Source organism: Battus philenor, unplaced genomic scaffold, assembly GCF_028537555.1.
Source record: "Battus philenor isolate CCGP_79_NKW_IND1 unplaced genomic scaffold, ilBatPhil1.0.hap1 SCAF_16, whole genome shotgun sequence".
Lineage (NCBI taxonomy): Eukaryota > Metazoa > Arthropoda > Insecta > Lepidoptera > Papilionidae > Battus > Battus philenor.
Window position 1 is genome coordinate 103592 of NW_027181678.1, and position 21359 is coordinate 124950.

General features: G+C 47.5%; 2 protein-coding genes across 2 annotated transcripts; one reads left to right on the plus strand and one right to left on the minus strand.

Moving 5' to 3' along the window:
- Nucleotides 1-667: 667 nt before the first annotated feature.
- On the minus strand, nt 668-15340 carry LOC137919470 (uncharacterized). Its single transcript, XM_068762557.1, has 4 exons — nt 14962-15340; nt 13566-13807; nt 2379-2475; nt 668-1971 (listed from the first exon to the last, which is right to left on the minus strand). Exons 1-4 carry the CDS (start codon nt 15113-15115, stop codon nt 1817-1819), a joined length of 648 nt encoding a protein of 215 aa, XP_068618658.1. The 5' UTR covers nt 15116-15340; the 3' UTR covers nt 668-1816.
- A 568-nt stretch (nt 15341-15908) lies between these two features.
- LOC137919303 (proteasome subunit alpha type-6-like) lies at nt 15909-20909 on the plus strand. The gene is made up of 6 exons (XM_068762342.1): nt 15909-16061; nt 16426-16602; nt 18738-18893; nt 19373-19509; nt 20212-20348; nt 20795-20909. Exons 1-6 carry the CDS (start codon nt 15986-15988, stop codon nt 20850-20852), a joined length of 741 nt encoding a protein of 246 aa, XP_068618443.1. The 5' UTR covers nt 15909-15985; the 3' UTR covers nt 20853-20909.
- The last annotated feature ends 450 nt before the right edge of the window (nt 20910-21359 follow it).

Here is a 21359-nt window from a genome sequence, read left to right on the forward strand (position 1 = left end):
GCGTTTTTTGAGAAAATATCAAGTGTTCACCTCACACGATTTTCAAAATATCTTAAACCTCTTCAAATTGACACGATTTTTTTTTTCGTATTTTTTTATAGAACGTGTCTTGTGTAAAAAATAGTTGGGTGTGAAGAGCCACAGCCACTTATTACAAAGTGTTTTTTTATAAATGTTTAAAAGCTTATACATAGTACATTTATAACTTGACAGATAGGTATTTATGTCTACAATTTATTTTGTTAAAAAAATAAAAGCTAAGGATAAATTACGATTAAATAAGAACGGCAGCTCCCGGCGCACTCGTCGCTGTGGCGGCTTCGGGAAACATTATTTATAATAAAAGTTTTAGCTTTAAGTGATGATTAATAAAGAATTTTATTTAAAAAAAATGTTTAAACTATAATTATGAACTTTTTGGTCAAAAACCTCTATGATATCAATAACTCCTGAGCCGTTGCTCTCAGGGCAGAGCATTCCGGAGCAGTAACTGACAGTACTGTGTAGTTTGACAAGCCACGGTACTTCCCGCCCCCGGATCTTTTACACCCGTTTGTCTCCCGCTAGAAGGTCGCCGTAGAGTAAGTTTGTGATAGCGCGCGGGGGGCGGGGGGAGGGGCAGCGCGCACCTGCCACTAGAGTCTGGTGCCGTCATAGCTCGGCTGGCGACGCAGTAGATAGTAGGTATGGTACAAAATAAAGATTATATTTCAAAATACTCAATGTTTTATTTGTAGTAGTGAATACACAAAATACCTCTGGAATGTTCGAGAGCAACTTACACGTACATAAAAAGTTTTAAAATACATTTGCACTAACAGACCAGCGCAACAGCGGCGGCAAGCCGAGACAACAGTGTAAAGTCGAATAGGAATTTGTACAATGATCGCTTAAAATACAAACTTCAAAAATGCACCGCCGGCGCCGACCCGGGCGGCCCGGCGTCCGGTCGGCGCGTGGGGCCGCCTCCAAACTCGTTATAAACCTTTCATTTGACAACACGTCTAGGCAAAGCGTCGACTAAATAACATTTCGAAAAACTCCGCACACAACGATCGCGACGCAGCCATAGAATTCATAAAGATATAATGCTATAAAATTTTAAAAACGTTCATAAAGACGAATAAATATAATTATTCAATAATTTGTTTCGGTTTTTGTTGACCGTGGTTGGCTCTGGCACGCGATGCACTATTAATGATTATTAACAATTTTATTTAGCACACGTACCAGAGCATCCGCGTCGAGAACCGTACAATTAGTTTTAATAAAATTTGGAGAATTACGGGCGCGCCCTGCGCAAGTTCTGTTTGCATTCGAACAGAAGCGACCGACGGAGCGACGCCGAGCGTCCGCCGCCGCCGCCGTCGCCGCTGCAGGGCGCCGCCGCGCCGAGCGCAACAACAACAAAGCACCGACGAGATCAGAATATAAAAGCGCAACACGTGACAGTTAAAAGTATATTAAAAAAGATTTGACCTTGTGCTTAGTCATTCTGATTTAAGGGCAGCTTTCGACCGCACACACGCAACACACGCATGCACCCGCACACGCGGCCCACACACGACGAGAACACTGTGGCATCGGAAACACTGGACGTGTGGCGTCCATTGAACAATTGAACACGTGGTGAGGCAGTGACGCACGGCGGCGGGGAACTCCCGGAGATATACTCATATATAAGAACCAGCACTTGCACGGGGCCGCTGCACTGACACAGAAGCGAGCCGTCGTGCGGAAGCGTCCCGAGCGTTGCCCGCCCGCCGCACGCTCACGCGGAGAAGAGCGCGCGGCAGAACAGCGGGCAGCCGCGCCGCTACTCCTGCGCGATGGGCGTGCTGCTGGCCGTGCAGAGCGCGCGCTCGCGGGCGGGCGGCGTGTCGTCCCCGGCGTCGACCGCCTGCCCGGGCGCGCACAGCGCCGCGAGCACGGGGCTGGCGGACACCTCGCGCACGTAGCGCCGCTGCTCCGCTGCGGACACAGAACAGCCGTGTGAGGCGTGTCAACCGCTCGCTGCGACTACACAAGAGAGCGAGGTTTTCAGAAGACGACGAAACGAAATTTGTTTCACCGCTAATAAATAAACACTTTTATTTCGTTCTACAGAAAAAATCAGGAATTCTTCAAATTCTTAAACAAAAAATCTAGAGTAGAACCCAAACGGTTTGCGAACTCCCGAGGAAGTCTGATTCCCGGACAAGGTTCCTTGGTGAACATTTCTTTTCATTTCATACGAAAGGAAAATGGTCGAGCACCCGACGGGAACTGACAGAGTCCCGCCGCAAATCGAAGAGTATTGTCGAGCGACGGCCGCGTGCACGGCGCTGCCCCGGCGCGCACAACAGCGAGCTCAGGTTACTTAGCGGCGAGGCGCTCACCGATCATGTTGTGCAGGTTGTCGATGGCTATCTCGGTGCTGTAAGTGGCGTCCACGGCGCGCTGCAGGAACGCCGTCCACGCGCTCAGCTCCGCCTCCTGCAACAGTCGCGCGCGTAATGAACCAAACTATTCACGTTTTTATACGCCAATTTGCGGATGCAGCCAGACATTAAACGTCACATGTTATTGTATAAGGACATAGTGCAGGTTCATCGGAACTAGCCGTCGCGCGTTTCAAGTTTACGTTTTGTGGTAATGCATGGGCCGAGAAGTGAAGACGATCGAGTTGTGAGGCGCCATCCCGGACGTACCCGAGCCAAGGGAGTCGCCGGCACCGCCGAGACGGTGAGAGCCGAATTCATATTCAGGGAGCAGCAAGGCGCGCGGACTTACGACGATTACTCGCTCGGGCTGGCCGGCTTCACCAAGAGACCGGTTACCATACAACCGACGCAAACAACTCGGAAAGACGCGAGCGCTCTGCCGGCACCAGCAGGACAAGTACTCAGCCTCGCCGGTGCCGGTGTAGCGTAGTAACGTTACAGCGTGCCTTGATCGGGAGGGGTCGCGAACTCTTTGCTAAGAGCACCTGTCAGCAGGCCCCGGTAACACTCGCGGTCTGATGCAAGTTCTCTCATACAGCGGATACATGTGTGGGCGTGCGATAGCCTGATGCGGTGCATGCGATATCCCGACGTGTACTGACACTAACTGACGAAGCAGCCGCTCCAAACTCAAAAAATCACGAATGGAACTTTACTCCCGCCCCCTTGCGTGGCCCGCGCAGGACTTGGGAGCAACGGAGCACCGTCGCTCAGCCGATGCTTCAGTTTGTAAAAACGAAACATTTCGTGCTGGCGTCACTCCGGAAAGCTCGGAGTCGGCCTTGTGGATCAGTTAGCACGGCGCGGCAGGGACATCGCCTGTCGTCTGACCCGCGCCTCGGGCACGCTGCGGACGACTCGAATAATAACTCTCTTCATGTTTTCGTAAGGCACGGGTTTCTTTAGCGATATAAACAAAAACTGCGAAAAAACACTAAAAATAAATAGTTCGATTACGCTGAAATACTTTTTTTATTTATTTTTCTACCTGGACAAGGCGGCCGGGAACAAGCTAAGCAAGTTTTTATTTACAAGTTTTCAATGGTTAATGTAATAAAACATGTTAAAGTGGAGACACGTCCCGCCGGCAAGGAGTCAACGACACCGAGGCATGTGCCGGGAATTAAATGAAGCCGCCGTTTGTGCTCGGTGGCGCTGCGGGCGCAGTTACAACAACCGCTTCGCGGTTGCTGGCGCCCCCGCCGCGTCGCCACAGGTATTCCTGCTGCATGCACGGGCGCCTCTCGCCTGTGGCGTGGCGTGGGCTGGCGGTGCGCCACAAGTTCGCGAAACAACCCGCGCGGCCCCGGGACCTCAGTAGCGGATATAAAAATAACCTGCGCGTGCTGCCAAGCGAACACGCGACCAATATAAATACGAGACAATTTTGATAGGAGCGCCGCCCGCAGACCGTCCGGCACCTCGATATCTCGAGGATATGAATTATGAACAGTCAGGATGATATCGATTGCTTCGCAAAATTTATTATTATATGAGAAGCTCTAGTTATCTTAGCAAGACACCGTCACACCCGGAACTATATGATGGTTGTTTACCTGACTTGCTACTTAGCACGGAGCATGATAAAAAGGAGGGGGCGTGTGTACAGAGACCGAGGCGGCGGCGGGGCGCTCTAATCAATAATTAGCAAGTACGGGTGCCGAACACCTCGCGAGCGGCGACCGGCTAACTGATCCAATAGCCGTGTCCGCATGTTCGTTATTTTGGTGCGGGTGCGGGGCGGGCGCGGGGGCGAGGTCAGTGGGGCAACGTGCGCGGCCGCTGCCCACGCGCGGCCTCGAACTTGCGGGCGCCGCGTCACGGGCGGCGCGTCGCGAGGGACGCGTCACGGGGCCGGGAGGCGGCGCATATAAATAGCTGCGGCGGCCACGGGCGGCCGCTGACCGCGCCGGCCAGCGCCTTGCGTAATCTTAATGTTTAGCTCGTTCGACGATTCGGCGAGTGTCGAGTCGCGCGGTCTCCGGCCGCTACAGCCGCAGAACGAACAGCTGCTCAAACGACAAAATTGACACTGAACAGCAATAGCAGCACCCATGACCCGATAATCATATTTAACTAATCTGAGAAGAACCGCCGCTGTCGGCAGATTGTGCGACGAGCGCTCTCTACAAAATGATCTCGGTTAACAGACAAGCGGTGACGCTCCCCGCGCGTATGCTGCGGCCCCGCAACACCCAGCGCCTGACTCACCGCTGCGGCGCACGACTCACCGCCGCGGCGCACGACTCACCGCCGCGGCGCACGACTCACCGCCGCGGCACACGACTCAAAACAATGTCCGTTGCAACCGCAGCCAGCGCTCCTTGCTTTCTTTCGATTGCACTCATGGCCGCATCCTACCCGCTGACAATACTAGCGGCTGAAGGGCCGAAGGGTTAAGTTAAAAGCCACTGCTCTCCATCACCTCAAACGCACGTAATCTGCAATGTCAACAGGGCAACAGTGAGCTTCTGTAAGAAAAAAAAAACTTCAGCAATCGGCCGCAGTATCTATTAGCTGCATGAAATTCGTTCACGACTTATTCCATCTGTGCAGATTTATGCGACCATAACACATACGCGGGGGGCGCGCGGGGCGGGTGCGGGGGCGAGCCGCCGTTCGTCCTCGTGTGTGTGCGCTTTCACTGCGCGGTGCGCGTTAGAAAGCGCTCATCCGCCCACACGCTTATCCGCACCCATTCGCTCGCGTCGCGCCGGCCGCGTGCGCGCAGCGATCTCGAGTTACTCTTAGCGGTATGAATTATTTTCGCATCCTCTTACCATTTATTATTATCCACTTCTTTGTCAAGCCGTTGACAATTCTCCCGTAGTCGGGTGCAGCGCTAGTACAAGCACGTCGTAACATGCAGACCAGTGCTGCACCGCCGGTCTGTGACGATTGTACATTATTGATCAATTATTAATCAGAAACCCTCCGAAGCGCGATCGCGATTGCGATTCGCGAACGCGACGGCCGCTCGCATTCTTTGTGAAAAATGTTTCCGTTGCTACCGCACCCAAACGCCGCGAAATTAAACAAAAATTGTCACCGTCCTTTCGCAGACCGCAGGTGACGAATGTTTGAGATTTTAGCGCTTTCACACTCGTTGCGCTTTTATCGCAGACGAAGTAATAAGAGGATCGCAGTGCGGCTTAAACAAGTGCACTAACGAGCAGCGCGGCGGCTCGTGCGAAGGGCCCTCGGGCTCCGGTCCAGACGCGCTGCAAGTGGCGGATTACACACGTCGCGGCGAAACCGCACGGGCCGCGGCGTTGACATCGCATGCGACAGAACAAAACGAGTAGACGTTGCGTCGGGTGTCTGGTGTTGTATAAAATCAGCTTAAATTATGTTATGGCTTCTGCAAATTATGTCGGTGTATTTCTGTTCAAACAAAAATAAAAAAAGGATAAATCTCCTGGCAAATTCTATGACGCCTGGAACAAAGGGTTACACGTGATTGGGCACGTGACGTAATGCTGGCGAGCCGATCTTTGCTCCGTCCGACGCCGCCGCGGTAACTTTCCCCCGATACGGTCCCGGTGCCGCACCGCTCCGGGCGCGGACTCGGCACGTAGCTAAGCTGCTCCCGGCAACAGGTTTGAACCAATAGGCGGCAGGCGGCACCTCGGCCTCAACAACATCATAAACCCACTCAAAATATATTCATCCACACAACATTATCAGCGAACCCTTACCGATGTTATTTTCTAACATAAAATTATAAATGATTTATTGGCTAACCATCGGAGAGGCCGTGTAGTTGCACGCGATGCCCGTCAGAACAGAAGAGTACTCAAACTGTTAATTGTAAGATCTGTGCTGACTCTTCAACTCAAACAGCACGGCAAGCTGCTCTCATATGGAAACACGTCGACGCACATGCACTGCCCGTGCGGCGCCAGCACAGTCGCCGGAGTGTATTTCATAAACATCCGATGAAGCACAACATTTGCTGACGCAAAACAGTTTGCTAGCGGCCGAGCAACCGCCAGAGTGGAGTTGTGGAAAAAGTACTTCGTAACAATTTCGTACTCAATTATACGTTCGATGGCGTCGCATCAAGCGGATACAATTGTACGTGTCTCAACATGCAGGACAAGTTTTACAAATTCCATCTGGAAGCTCGCAGTAACCTCTGCCCAGCTTTTGTTGATGCTCATCCGATCAGTTTGAGTTTTCGTTGCCCGCGGCGCAGACCGCAGCGCAGACCGCGGCGCAGACAGCGCCCCGACAGATCGACACGCCGCTGCATAATTGCGCGTTCAATTGGGCGGCCGCTTTAATTGACCGCGACGCGGCCCACGCGGGTGACATCACGCGCCGACCCGGCACCGTCCACGCGCCTGACCCTCATCTGGAACTAAGCCGACCACAAAGACGCCGCCGCCAAATATTAATGGGCCCCTGCTCGTACGGCGACCTGCGTAATCTGTGCCTGGTAAAGCTCTCCGCGCGCAATGCCCGCCCGTGTCACGCGATGTGGAAATATTACACAGAAACACTTTGGCGGTCTGCTCAAGCGTACGCTGCGACAAGTAGTAGGCGCTATACTACTTTTCCCACCAGCCTTGTAACGAAAGCACTCCCGCGAGGGCAAAGGCAAGAAGAGACGAGGGAGCGACGCGCCGCCCACAACCATATTTACAATAAAAAATCGAAATTTGCACAAGTGCTCGTTGCTTTGTCGTGATCACTCATCACTACATCACTATCGTTATTTGTCGTAGTCGCGAGCAGCGCGGGCCCACCTCGCCGGCGCAGCGGCCCCGCAGACCCTCCCTTCACATGTGCTTCCCGAGACTCTCGGAGAGAACAGTTTTTTTGCCTCTATTCAATTTTAATTAACAATGGACCGCGTCGCTGCGAATGCGCGTCGCTTTTTGCCGCTCATTGTCTCTCTGCTCTGTAACCGGCACAAAGTCGGCGTGACGCGACACGCCATAGACGTCGCCTCGCCAAAACTATCGCCGCCGGAATCTAATCGAGAAGAACCGTCATCTGAGCGCCGCGAAATTAGAATACAGTCCGTGGAATATTTCGTACAATTTGTGTCGTTGCCTTTAAACAAAGTAGCCGGTCAGGATGAAGCACCTCGCTGTGTAACTAGTGGCCCACGCCAGCACAGGTCGCAACATCGCCGCCGCCGCCGACGCCGCGCGCCCCTCGGTCCGACCCGACGTACAAGTGTTCAGCTTAGCGCAGTTCACGCGGGGTTCACGTCTGTCCACTCGCAATTATCATATTCATTAAAATATAATTACACGTGCGTCACGCGTGAGGGACGCGCACGCCACAATGCATCAACTGATTTGCATTAAAATATTAATAAAGTTAGTAACGCATCGCGGACAGCTGCGCGGTGCGCTGTGCCGAGTGTGCGGGACTTTCTAAAAGTACAGACATGCGCGCGCCGCATATGCTGCGCTAAAAAGTCAAACAATTGCAGGGGCATGTGCCTAAAAAAGCATTCCCTGCACAATGCCCGAGGGAGCGTCGTAGGAGCGACGGTATGCGTCAAAGGTGCAGAGCGAGCTATGCGCGCGCCGACGTCACCTGACAGTAAACTTTTAGAACATGCAGACGCCATCTTCCTGATAAACTCCATGATGTCGAGAAACCGCGGACAACGTCGTACGGACCAAACCACCCCGTCTTCAAACGCGCGCAGACTATAAATAAGCCGTCAAGTCCCCGGCAGGCCAATGCCCTGAAGTGGTCGGCGGCGCGCGCCGCGGCCGACGAGGCAATGATACGCCATTAAAATAATGAGACCCGCATAAAGGACCGGGCGGCCATTACGACAATTTCTCTCGACGAGATCAAATTAGACGAGCGCGAATAATCAAGTCGGTGATCCGTAACGCCGGTAATCAGGCAGCGGCGGGGTCACCGGCCGCCGGGATCGCCGGGGCCACCGGGGCCGCAAAACAAAGCCGGACGTCGCGGGGATGACCGCACGGGGCGCTTTGTAGAACCCTTTGTAATTAAGAGGTGTAGCGCACGGACCCGCAAAGTGAACCATTCACACATTCTCAACGCCGCCGACAGCGCGAGAGAACGGAAAATACATTGATTGGTATCATTTGGCAGCGCGGGCGACTGCTCCCAACAGCCGCACTGCGTCGAGTAATTGTTTTGTGATCACTCTCACTCACTCACAGAGAGCCCATGCGCAGCGGAGCAGTTCATTGCAAAGCTCGAGTACATCTATTCTTCTTGGTATGTATAGGCATTTCAACAATTAAATCATAAGGAGGGCACCTTGTATGAAATATCAAAGACGTTATAAAGATAGTACTGTTGCATTTGTACTGTAAATGTGACATGTTGGCAACAAGGGTCATTGGTGTCAAGTAGTGAGCGATGGTCATCAGGGCATGTACTTGCAAATCCAGTTGACCAACTCCATGAGAACTCATTTGGCGCGCGTGTGCAAACACAAGCGGCGTCATACACTCTGTGGTTTCGCACGAAAAGTGCTGATTTCTTGCGGTATTTCTCTTTGGTCGAAAACGGAACTCATGGAAAATTTCATAGAAAAGTGCAAAGGTTGTAGACATTGAAAAATAATTTGCTCCAAATGTCCTCATTTCAGGGGAGATTTACTACTTGAATTGAAAATATATTGTTATGTACGTTCGAGTTTCATAAACCTTCAGTAAAGTCCGGCGAATCAACACGCAGACAAGAAATGACTCGTGCAGGAGGAGCACGGCGCGTCTGCGACGTATATAATATTATTATGGAGCCCTTTGCAGATTGTCTGTGGAAACAGAGGAAAGTAAGAAAAGGACTAATATATAGCTACTTCCGCTATGTAGCAGTAGTCAATGCGCATTTATCAGCGGGTTGGCGGGCGGTGCACTTTATTGCACGACTCCTTTTCTTACTTAGGATGGACTTCCGCATAGTAACGCCTGAATCTTAATAGATTTCTCTAATGAGAAACAGGAGACTACGGTGCTGCGTCCCGACACGGGGGCCTGGGCCGAGCCAGCCAAGACGCCCGCGTCAACGGGGCAGCAGCAGGACACCGCGCCCGCCTTTGTACTTCACTTCCTTTACTTATTTATAATGTAATCTAAAACAACACGTGACCGAGTGCAGACGAACCGCTGCCGCTAGCCACGCGGTGATCGACAGTCAGCTCGAGTCCCGGTCGCACGGATAGTTCGCGAGGAGCTGGCCCGCTCGGGCTCGAGCGCGAACAACTTGATTCTCTAAGGGGCGCTCCGCCGCGCCGCGACGCCACCGCCTCAGGAATTCCTTATCGCGGGGGTGTCGGTGTCACCCGTCGCGAGTTCTACTACGACTTCACCACTGGGGTTGCAATGTAAAAAGTAACAAGTTGTATTGTTACTGTGACTGTATTTCAAAAGGAAAATGTAAACTAACTCGAGTGACGGCATGCACGAGAGCACAGCCGAAAGGCACTAAGCGAACGTTTTTCACGTCACGGCGAAAAAGAAATGTAGACAGGCGGAGGAAATTGCGAGGCCGGGCCGCCTGGCCGTCGAACCCTCGGCCGACATTCGCGCGTCGCAGACGTAATTGCTGTCCGTAAACACAATCGATCCCGGCGACGAATTCAAATCAAACAAACGTGAGCGGTTCGCCGGAAAATTGTCCGGTCAGCGCCGGGGAGGGCACTGTAAGCCTCCCGCATAGAACAAGTGGTCGCGCGGCTAGCCGCCGAGAGCGCGGGTGCGTACGCCGCGCGGGAACGAGGGGGGCGGGGGGCAGATACAGGGTTGTTGGACTCGGCGCGTGGGGCTTCGCCGCGCCCGACCGGAAGGGATCGTGCTGATTCTTTCTGTATGGCGATAGAATGGTCGCACCGACACGCGCTCGCATCGCTTCGGGCGAGTACTGATTTGAATGCAAAAGTGAGCACGCTTGCCGCGGGTTCTCTCCTCACACTTACTCATTCCCGCGGCCGGCACTCGACACGAAAACATCGCGCGCCGAGTAATTAGAGAGAAGTGGTAACTGCGAGCGCCGGTGTCGCCGACCCGATTACCGCGTAATGAGTGCGCGGCCCGCCACAGCGGTCATTACTTTCATAGAAATGTTACATGTTGCTCTATATCACTCGAACGACACGCACGCCGCAGACAAAGCCCGCCCCGCTCGCACGGCCGCAGCGGTCGGGCACTCACTTGATGTTTATTCGTTTGCGTTTGTTAGTTTGTTAGCGCGCGCAGGTACGAAGCTCCCGGAACGCACAGCAGATTATATTTGGTCGGCCGCGCCGGCGACTCTACTACAAGTGGACATTTTTTTGGCTGAAGGCAGAAGGGGAGAGACAACACGGACAGGAGGAATAAGGATCCGTAGATCTAGACACTCTGCAGTCGCATTAATGTCGAACTTTCAACTTCGCTTTGCGGAAGCAAACTTTTTCAATTTAAAACACTTTCAACATACCGAGCGCCGCAAAAGACGCCCGCGTGCCGATCGCTTTAACGACAACTTCATAGCGGCGGCTCTCCGTGAAGTCGCTTCCAACGCGTGGGAAATTTTCTACGCGGAACATACGTATTGTGAAATCATAAAAAGCAATTGTTCTCATTCATTCGTACTTGCTCGAACGTCCAAAGTCGAGAGAAGCGAGCGCGGCGCTCGCACGCTGCCGACGCGCACGGGCCAGGCGCGGCGGCGGTACAGACGTGCGCGCAGACGTCGTTCCGTGGCCTCGCCTGTACCGAGGTCACACGACGCATCGGACACTGCGGACCTTAGTCAAGAGCCGCGCCACAACACCGACGACGGGTGGTCAGCACAGACCGAGCGCTTCAGTTTAGTTTACACCGCAATGAACGAGTGGCCGAAACGGTTCAATAAACGCTAAACAGCTGGTTACCGCAGCGCGTGCGTCGCAGCGATGCGTCAACACACTTGACGGCGTGCGCCGCGTGAAACGAAAGCGGACAATGGAACAAAAAGCGGATAAGTTACGGTAACAATATACGGCGGAGCACTTTCGAAAATCTGCCAGAAACGGGAGCCGCGTCACGGGCCGGCGCGCCCGCACGCGCTCCGGCCGGCTCACATTAGCCCTGATGAGCGCGGTGCGGCGTGAGTGCGGTGCGGCGCCGCCAAACGATCTCACTTATAGACAAGTGATTTAGTTAAAATCGGGCAGAAGCCGTTCGTGAAACTTTCGCGACTTCTTCAGAGTACTAAAGTCTGTAGGATGTTAATTATCTTTATCGATGTGGCAAAATGCATCATGCATGCATGGTGTAGCGGGGAACGAGTCCCACGCGCTGCTCCGCCTGTGCAACGCTGATCACACCCGTGCGACGTCGCTGCGGCGCGGACGTAATGGTTCGCGGCACCGAGCACACGACGCGAGTGGAAGTGCGAGTGGTGCAAGAGCCGTCGCGCAGTAGTTCTGAAGCGTCTCGTATCCCGAACAAACAAACGATATCGCGCGAGCCGGACCCCGACGCCGGCCGCAGGCTTGCGTATAGTTCTTCCTGATCATATCGCTTGCTACGAATAAATTATTTACCAATTTTATTGAACCCATTTTATTTACGGGTACAGATTTAATTAAAGCAAACTATATCGTTTAGGCAATACATTTAATACGTGCGGCCTCCGTGACCGGTGCGGCGGCGTGACCCACAAGCGTGGAAGCTCCGTGCGCGTCTTCATGTAAAGACACGGCGAGCAGCGGGAAACTTCTTGCGTGGAAGCGACCAGTTTGCAAAGCGGACGCACATCGCGCCCGCCTGCCCGCGGCCAATGTAAACGACGCTTGGAAATTTGTTACAAACGGTGGCCAACAAAGCACTATCACCGACGAAACAACGGAGATACAGCTGACACGCCGCGCCGAGCGCACCGCACCCCCCACCGCGCCTGAATCTTGATGAAATATCTACCACCTTTTCACTAAAAGTTTTTAATGTCAGCGCAGACAACCAGCTGAGCCCGGTGCATCCAATGTAGTAATATAGGCAACAACTGCATAATCACTTGCCCATCTATTTAAAAAGAAACTAATTAACACTTGCGACTAGAGTCAAAGTTACACGATTTGATCGCAAATCTGTTGTTTTGAGCTTGTCACAAATTCAAAAGATCTAAAAACCTCGTTAGAGGCCATTGGTCGGGAGTGTTTCATGTAGGTCGAGATAAGGGCCGGCGCATTCGCGGATCCTTATCGCTATCGCCGCGCGCCCCAATAGTCGCGCCGAAGGCCGCGAGCGCCTCCGCCGGCCCGCGACACTTGTTTTCACAGGACACATGGGAATTTTTTTGATTAAAATCCTAAAGTTGCTTTCGTAAGTTATCGTAACAAAAACGCTGGCGGTCACTCAGGGCAGAGCTGAAGTTAAGTTTTCAGCGAGAGGCGCGCCGAGATATACCGCGGGCCAACTACTCAACGCAGCGCACTCGCGTTGGGGGGCCGCGTGCGCGCGCGCGTCAGGATCTGGGCGTGAGAAAACGAAAACGTAGCTAACTGAGCGCTAACTGTAATAACTCATCGGTTTTTTGTCTCGCGTCGTTGATATCCGACTGATGTTTGGACAGTGTTTTAATCGGGCAGAGAAAGTAATTCCTGAGAGTTTTGGCCGACCAAACGGCCACCACTTAGTGCTGGTAAAAAACTTCACAACTGATTTTATATCGGGCAGCAATTTGTCGGTATAAATAAATTCATTTTCCCACAATTAAATAAGTAGTGCTCCCGGCGCCCCGCGACGCCGGGATACAACGAAATAAGAGCGGTCATGACACCATTCATACTTCAATGGCTCGCCGGGAGGAAAGCATGCATTAACTCATACTGACGCAGTATTGATGGCTCGGCTTCACGCGTGAGAAATCGAGGCATGTTTTACAGCGCAGGAACGTAGACGGCAAAACAGAGAAAACGAAAGTGCATCAAAGTCTTGGAGATATAGTGCCGGGGAAGAACGCTATGGTGCTGTAGACTCAGCGCTGCATTAGTGTCTATCTCCGGGAGCTAGATCAAGCAACAGCTGTCCGCAATTTCGGGCTGGATTTGATGAGTGTAACCCGCGTGATTGCAAAAGCTTCCCGCCAGGCGGGGCCAGTACTCACCATTTTAGCGAGCATGGTGTCCATCTGCGGGCGGTGCGCGGCGGCGAGCAGGTGGCGGATGCGCGTGGCGTTGGCCACGCACTGCGCCATGCAGCGCTGCAGCGCGGCCGCCTGGCGCAGCAGCGCGGCGCCCAGCGGCACGCCCTCGCCGCCGCCGCGCAGCGCCGTCTCCAGCGCGTGCGCGTGCTGCGACACGAACTGCACGCACCGCCGCAGCTCCGCCGCCTCGCGCCGCTGCCGCTCTGCTCACACCGCGCGTCGCTCGTTAGCAGACTATATTAGCATCCGCTCGCTGTTGGGCGCTGTTGGGCGCTGCTAGCCTCTCTCACTTCCACACCATTAAGCATCGCTATTATCAACATTTCAGTCGTCTACTCTTCATCATCACCATATCAGCCAATAGACGCGCGCCGCAAGGCATAGCGGCCATAGATTGCTTGTCATCGGTCTACCTCGCGAGGAGCCTGCCCGTGCCGCGTCTACCGGGTCGTAGCCGCCGTCTGAAAACCTTTTGACTAAGCGCGGCCACTGCGAGCATTTAATAGAATATAGAAATGAGCACCAGTGTCAATGTGATGCTATTGAACTCTGTCCTAATTACCATGCATACTACATTGTATTGTGAAAATCTTTGTATGGAGACCAAAACAATTAGTGATCTAAAAAGTAAACAATTAGTGATTGTAACTTGCAGCCCCACTATTCCTTGTTATGAGTGTGTGGTTGACCACTTCCTGTAACTAAACCATATTGATATTCAATCACTTTACAGACAGTGATATCTCCCAAACCACAAATACCACACAGTAACAATGGCCAAGTGGCAAGCTGTGCAAATATATAGCACTGTGGATTAGGTCCTTCTACTGTGTATGAAAATATATAAAATGTGCTCAAATACTGCAGCTTTCAAATTTGCCATGATGCAAATTAATTTAATAATCAAAATCCAAAGACAGCAGTGTGGCTAATATATAAATATTTTTATTAATTATCACACAATACAGCATGTGACCTTAGCATAGTTTGAGGCAGTGCTCCCTAACTATTGCAAAAGATTTTTTGCATGCAATTCAAAATTAAAATAAAAAATCCAACTGACCTCTACATATTACCAGAAGCACCATAAATGTTATTGACTCATCTCAGTGAGTAAACCTTTAACCTCTGCTTGAATTCAACTTAGTAATTACTGTTTAACCTACTAAGCATCAAACTTTGTGTTGCTTAAATTTAGTTTTTAATTACATCTTACAAAAATACAATACTAATATTTCTCTGAATGCATTGCTACCTGCATACATTTATCATATACATTATCAAAGAAATGCTTTTAATTTAGCGAAGAGCGCCTTAAGTTATTAATCTATTCAAATTAAATCTGATAGGATCGTACCATAAAAATCATAAATTCTCTGCGTTCTCCTCTGATACTTTTCTTCTTCGAGCTGCCTCTCCGCAAGAACCTGCTTGTCCTTCGCCTCTAAAACTTCCAGAAAAGAGGAAAATAGAGATTTCCTCTCGTTTGTATTTGTAACGGTCTCTGTCATTATAATGATAACTGAAACTTGATCAATTTCTCCAACTAGCGATGTTTCTCAAATGAATATTAAAAAAAACTGTAAACTAATCCTGAATGATTTTGAAGTAATTTATGAAAACGGAAAAGCTCTGAAAATAAATCGAAACAAAACTTTAAACAACACAACCTTCTCCAACGTCCCACAACTACCAACTAACAGGAAATTATGACAAGACGGAGAGACGAGAACTGGCAGATTCAAAAGTCCAGTACATCCAACCGCGCGAACAAGTAATGGCGGTTATAAACTATAATATTGCCATATGAAACGATTATAAAGAGTGTTCTGACGCTATCTATAGATTTTTTAAATGAAAAAAGTTTAATTCCACTATTTTTATTAATATCATTTATTTTTGGCGTATGAACAGTATAACATAATTTAAATTATCATACGTTCTATGTGCTATTGTATAATGTTTAATATGTATGTCTATTGTCGGTGTACACAATTCTGTTAGCAACGATCTTAAACTAAAGGATTAAATATTATAAATTTATAACTAAAAATTAAGCAAAACCGGCTCCATATGTCATAAAAAATTAACATTTATTCAAAACATTTCAAAATTTTATGAATTCGATAATAGCAAACAATAAAACATTAAGTATAGCACATACAGTATCTTTATTAAATTCTTATTGCAATAAGAAAAATACTTTAATGTTTGAGGTAAAAATATGTGTAATTTGGGGAAATTTTATAAAATTCATGTGGAGACACCGGATGATTGTTAAAAATTGAAGCTATGCTTCTTCCAATGACAAGCAAAAGCGGTTGTCAAAAACATTGGGACAAGTTAATAGTTAGAATTGAATAAATCGTAGCAAAGTTATAATGGCTCGTGAGAGTAGTGCAGGGTTCGATAGACATATTACTATATTCTCTCCTGAAGGCAGACTCTATCAAGTCGGTGAGTAGCTTGGATATGTGAAATATGAAGATATTTACTTGGTTGTGCACGCGTGATGAAGGTATTAGTGTAATAACAGTACACAACAAAAAAGTTACCACTTTTCCTGAAAGACGCACGAGAAGTATATTATAAAAACCTTAACCCTAAAATTTTATGTGATAGTCTCCAAAAAGCTGATACTTTTGTAATGCTTTTATTGTGTTATATTTCTAACTTTCCATCAGTTGAGACTTGAGATTAACAAGACTACATGCAGTTGTAGTACAATAAGTATGTATATACTTAAAAATTATTTTTTGCTTAAATAGACTAAACAAAACAATGGCATTGGTTAATTGATAACAATTCACTTAACTTTCAGAGTATGCATTGAAAGCAATCAACCAGGGTGGTCTGACATCAGTAGCGCTGCGGGGCGCGGAGGCAGCCGTGGTAGCTGCTCAGCGCAAAGTGCCTGACCGTCTTCTCGATCCAGCTTCTGTCACACATCTGTTTGCACTCACCAATAACATTGGCTGCGTTATGACTGGCATGATTGGTATGTTTAAATTTTCAAAGTTCAATTTGTATTACCACTTACCAGGGTCTCAGCATTCATGCAATTTTCAATAATTTGTTATTTAGGAAATTGTAAATGTATTATCATTGTTTTCCAATTTGTCTTTCCCAAAATATACACCCAGTGGCGTACCTAGGGGGGGGCGGTGGGAGCGGTCCGCACCGGGCGACACTTACCTTGGGGCGGCATTTTTTATATTTACTTATAGTTGTAAAAAGCAACTTATTCATTTCATATTTATTTTCTTTCTTCAATAATAAATGATAATTATGATTATAAGAAGAAAATAGTAAAACGAGATCAGATGCTAGAATATTACTCAATTCTATGCAATCTTTTTCTTTTCTATGTTACCTTCATTTATGGGAACCTGTCCTTTTGGAAATTAAGGACGCTCAAAAATACCTGCAAGTAAAAGGGTTAAATGTCCACCAATGCTATATAAAACTAAATTCTTTGCAAACACTTTTCATGGAACAAAGAGATACGCTAGTATAAAACGCTGTTATAGGAGTCAAAATAATTTGTGAAGAATTGGAGATACTGACTGAGCGTTGAGTTAGAAGGAGAAAAAATATGAGTGGGGAAAATTAGACGTGGAGACGTGGGGCTATTCTTAGAAGAAGAAGTACGGAGAGAAATGTTTTCATCTATGGACAGAATTATAAAGGAAATAAAAGAACGCTTCGATCAGTTGCATGGCCTTGTAAGAAAATATTCGTGTATAATATCGTGGAACCTACTAAATGAAGAATTTGAATGTCAAATAAATGACTTGATTGACATTGATAAAGAACAGTTCCATATTGAAAGAAAAAGGATCCAGGTTTTTATGGCTGTACCTACACTGAAAAAAGAGGCAAAACTTTAGAAAAACGGGGAGAAGGGCTCTCTTGATCTGCTAAAATTTATTCAGCAGTATAGGTTGGAAAATTCTGTTCCCAACATTGTAATTTTGTTAAGAATTTTTATAACAATTTCAATCAGTGTCGCCAGTTGCGAAAGAAGCTTCTCAAAATTGAAGTTGATTAAAAATTATCTTGGGTTCTACAATGAGTCAATAAGACTACAAAATCTTGCAATATTTTAAAAAGAACAAGAAATTACAAATAATATAAATTTTGAGAGCATTATACACGATTTTTCTAGTATGAAAGCTAGAAGAGTAGATATTATATAAATATATTTACGAATGCATACAAATATGTCTAAAAAAATTTACTCTGTATATTAATTAATATTGATTAAATAACTTAATAATTTATTTATGTGTTAATTATTTATTTATTCATTAATTTATAAAAACTACTGATTGACTTATAATAGAAAGGATGGCAAACTGGAGATCGCCCCGGGCGGCAAAAGTTCTAGGTACGCCACTGTATACACCACATGTGTCTATGAAATACAGCTTATATAACATATAATAAAAAAAATCACACACCATGCTGTTCAAGCATAAGATAGTTGTGGGAAAGTTGACTATTCTCAGAGTTTTGTTTTTGTGTCCTCCTGTCACAGTTTGGGCATAACAGTTTGAAGAGAAATTGTACTCTATTGTTGCTAATGTATCCCTGCATACATAACTGACCTCATAAATATAAATGATTGCCTTTTGATTATAGTTGTTTAAATTTACAAGACTACAGCCACTAACCAAACACTTCTTTATAAAGTTCACAACTGAATCAAACAAAATATGATAAGGTATGGTAGGTTGTGTAGTATATGTATTGTTAGTGTTGTAAAAGTGTGGGCTTCTAAGAACTGATACTTTTAAAACCCAATAACCTGTGGCTGGTGGAAAGGCTGATAAAAATTGTTGAAGTTTTTCTCAATTAAATAAAAACAAAGTAATTTGATTTGACTGAAAGACATGCAAAGGGCTCTGCTAATGAAAAGGAACTATTAAACTATTTTTGTTTTCGTTTTGATCTTTCTTGTTATTGTATGTTATTTATCAAAAGTGACCAAGCCAGTAAGGTAACAACACAAAAAGAGTTGTATTACATCTAAGTACATGAAACAAACACAATGTTTTTGTGAATGGTCAAGTTTAGATTAGGTAAATGCTTGTATACATAGTTTACTATACTGGTTGCATTGTTCAACAGCGGACAGCAAGTCACAGGTGGCTCGCGCGCGCTACGAGGCTGCTAACTGGCAGTACAAGTATGGGTGCCCAGTGCCTGCTCACGTGCTGTGCCGACGCATAGCCGACATCTCGCAACTGTACACACAGAATGCGGAGATGCGCCCACTTGGATGCAGTCAGTTTTTTTCCTTCATTTTAAAGCCACATACAGACATACTTACACATTTCAAATGTATCTAAACATTTAAGTTTCAAATTTAACCAAACACTAAAACATATAACTTACAATTTAGCTATCAATGTATTTGTAAAGTGCAATTCAGTACATATTTACTTAACAACAAACTTAATGATTTATTGTCTTGATATTAAACAATGATTGTTTACAATGAAAGGATTTCTATTTGATACACAACATGACTTTAGTTAATAATGATTGTAGTCAAATGCTTAACTCTGTCGCCCAGGTATAGAATTGTTTTATTTTTACAATTTTCTAACTCTTCAAATTGGTTGAATTGGTAAGGCTGTCCCGACATTTGTGTTTAGCAATATATTTGGTGGGATTTTTTTTCACAAAAACAGATTAAAAGTGTTAAGGTTTTTAAAATAATAAATGAGTCTTAATTTTCCTTGTGTATTTTTGTTGCACAGGCATGATGCTGATCGCATACGACCCCGAGAGCGGACCGGCCGTGTACAAGACAGACCCATCCGGCTACTACTGCTCCTACAAGGCGGTGGCGGCTGGCGCTAAAGCCACTGACGCCAACGCCTACCTCGAGAAGAAGGTGACCTCCCTGCACACTCTACACACATGTACCATAGGAAAATTCTATTAAGGAATGAAACAATTATAGTGACCTTTGGATACTTCTTATGCATATTGTCGAAAATATAGGAATACCATTTTACACACTTCCACATAACAACAAAATCTATCTTTTGTCCTGATTAAGGCTATAGCTGGAACACTTGTAATGAAACCTAGATCCTGCTCGTCACCATTTTTGTGAAGTACATCATCTCACATAATTATAAAGTAATGAGGCCGAGGACTGAAATTCATAAAGTAACCATCTGCCACATGTGTGGACCATTCATCCCACAACTCAACTAACCAAACACTTATATAAAGGTGCATTTTCATTGGTCATTGGAGCGCTCGTCTTCAGTGAGCAGGAGATTTCAATTCAACAAGTTGCTCCCCCACACTCTCGCAAGTTGTTTTCTACTTATGATCTCACATAACATCCATTTGCATCTACTCATTATATACATCTATTAATAAATTTGTGAATTAGGTCAGATAATAAATTTGCTCATTTGTAGACTGTACATGTGTCTGTACAGACTTCTGATATTATATATGGCAATTAAGTTAGCAACCAATGTAAACATTGACTAGTAGAGATGGGCTTATCCCCGAGCATTGCGTCGTAATGTGTTACATGATCAGCCATTACTTGAACTGCAATTAATTGTGCCTGTAGCTGAAGAAGCGTTCGTCGTTGAGCACGGAGGAGGCGGTACAGCTGGCGGTCGCGTGCCTGGCGCAGGTGTTGGCTGTCGACTTCAAGGCATCCGACATTGAAATCGGAATTGTCACCAAGGACGACCCCACGTTCAGGTGACTGCAGCCCATAGCTGTGTACAGCTACACTGGTGTATTTGGTTACATATGAGGTTATGATGATATACTTTTAATGTTTTCAAAGCTTGCACTAAACTTGTAGTCCACTCTTAGATTGCTTAAGTCTTGAGACAGAACATCAGTCCTGTTGTATTTAAGAGAAACACTTTTCTACTTTGAACACTGCAATTCAAGTGAAAACTGGTTATTCCTTGTGTCGCCAGCCAGTCATTATTTACATTCGTCATTGGGACTTACAAATAATTGTCTACCCACATATTATTTTAAAAATAAGTGTTTTCCCTACAGTGATTATTTTTATGCAGTCACACTGTCAAAAAATAACTTGACTATATTTTTTGTATATTCTTCCCACCAATATGTGTATGTCACTGATGTCGTACCAAAAGCTACTGCCAGTAAAGGTGAGGCTTGTCGCGCAGGGTGCTGTCGGAGAGCGAGGTGGACCGGCACCTGACCGCCATCGCGGAGCGGGACTGAGCGCGGCGCCCCGGCATCACTTTACATTAAATATACAGTTCGATAAACATTTTTAAACGGTGTTTTATTTGTTGGCGAGCTGCACCGCCGGCTCTCTTCAACACACCTGCTCCTGAGGCAAATTCACGCCTGCACACCGTGGCCTCGCGCTAGCACACGTGGACACGGTTTTTTTGGGGCGAAATTCATTGCAGCCCAAATGTAATTTGCAGGTATCGCGTATTATTGAAGGCGGCAGTGCGCCTAGGCTAAGACCTCTTTTGCGAGCGAGGCTCGAGGACTCCCAGGGCATCGTCCGTTCGAGCTGCTGAACACAACTAGGACCGAGCTGTTAGGTTGCTTCGGCGGACGCTCCATGGAGTGTCAAGGCTTAAGGGCGAGGAATTCTGGGACTGGGCAAGAGCGAACCTCGACTTGGCCGGTTGCTATTGCCTGGCTTGCACCCATACTACACTGCCACTTCGGAAAGCGACAGCGCTGGTAGAAGTGGCGGAAGAAACTACAGCG

Bases quoted from the DNA above. Each gene is read 5' to 3' on its own strand.
- LOC137919470 (XM_068762557.1), bottom strand. From the start codon at position 15,115: ATGACAGAGACCGTTACAAATACAAACGAGAGGAAATCTCTATTTTCC. The intron at 13,808-14,961 runs GTACGATCCTAT...CGGTGTGAGCAG, and splicing joins GAGAATTTATGATTTTTATG to AGCGGCAGCGGCGCGAGGCG. The intron at 1,972-2,378 runs GTGAGCGCCTCG...CTGTGTCCGCAG, and splicing joins CAACCTGCACAACATGATCG to CGGAGCAGCGGCGCTACGTG.
- LOC137919303 (XM_068762342.1), top strand. From the start codon at position 15,986: ATGGCTCGTGAGAGTAGTGCAGGGTTCGATAGACATATTACTATATTC. The intron at 16,603-18,737 runs GTATGTTTAAAT...ATTGTTCAACAG, and splicing joins CGTTATGACTGGCATGATTG to CGGACAGCAAGTCACAGGTG. The intron at 18,894-19,372 runs GTCAGTTTTTTT...TTTGTTGCACAG, and splicing joins GATGCGCCCACTTGGATGCA to GCATGATGCTGATCGCATAC.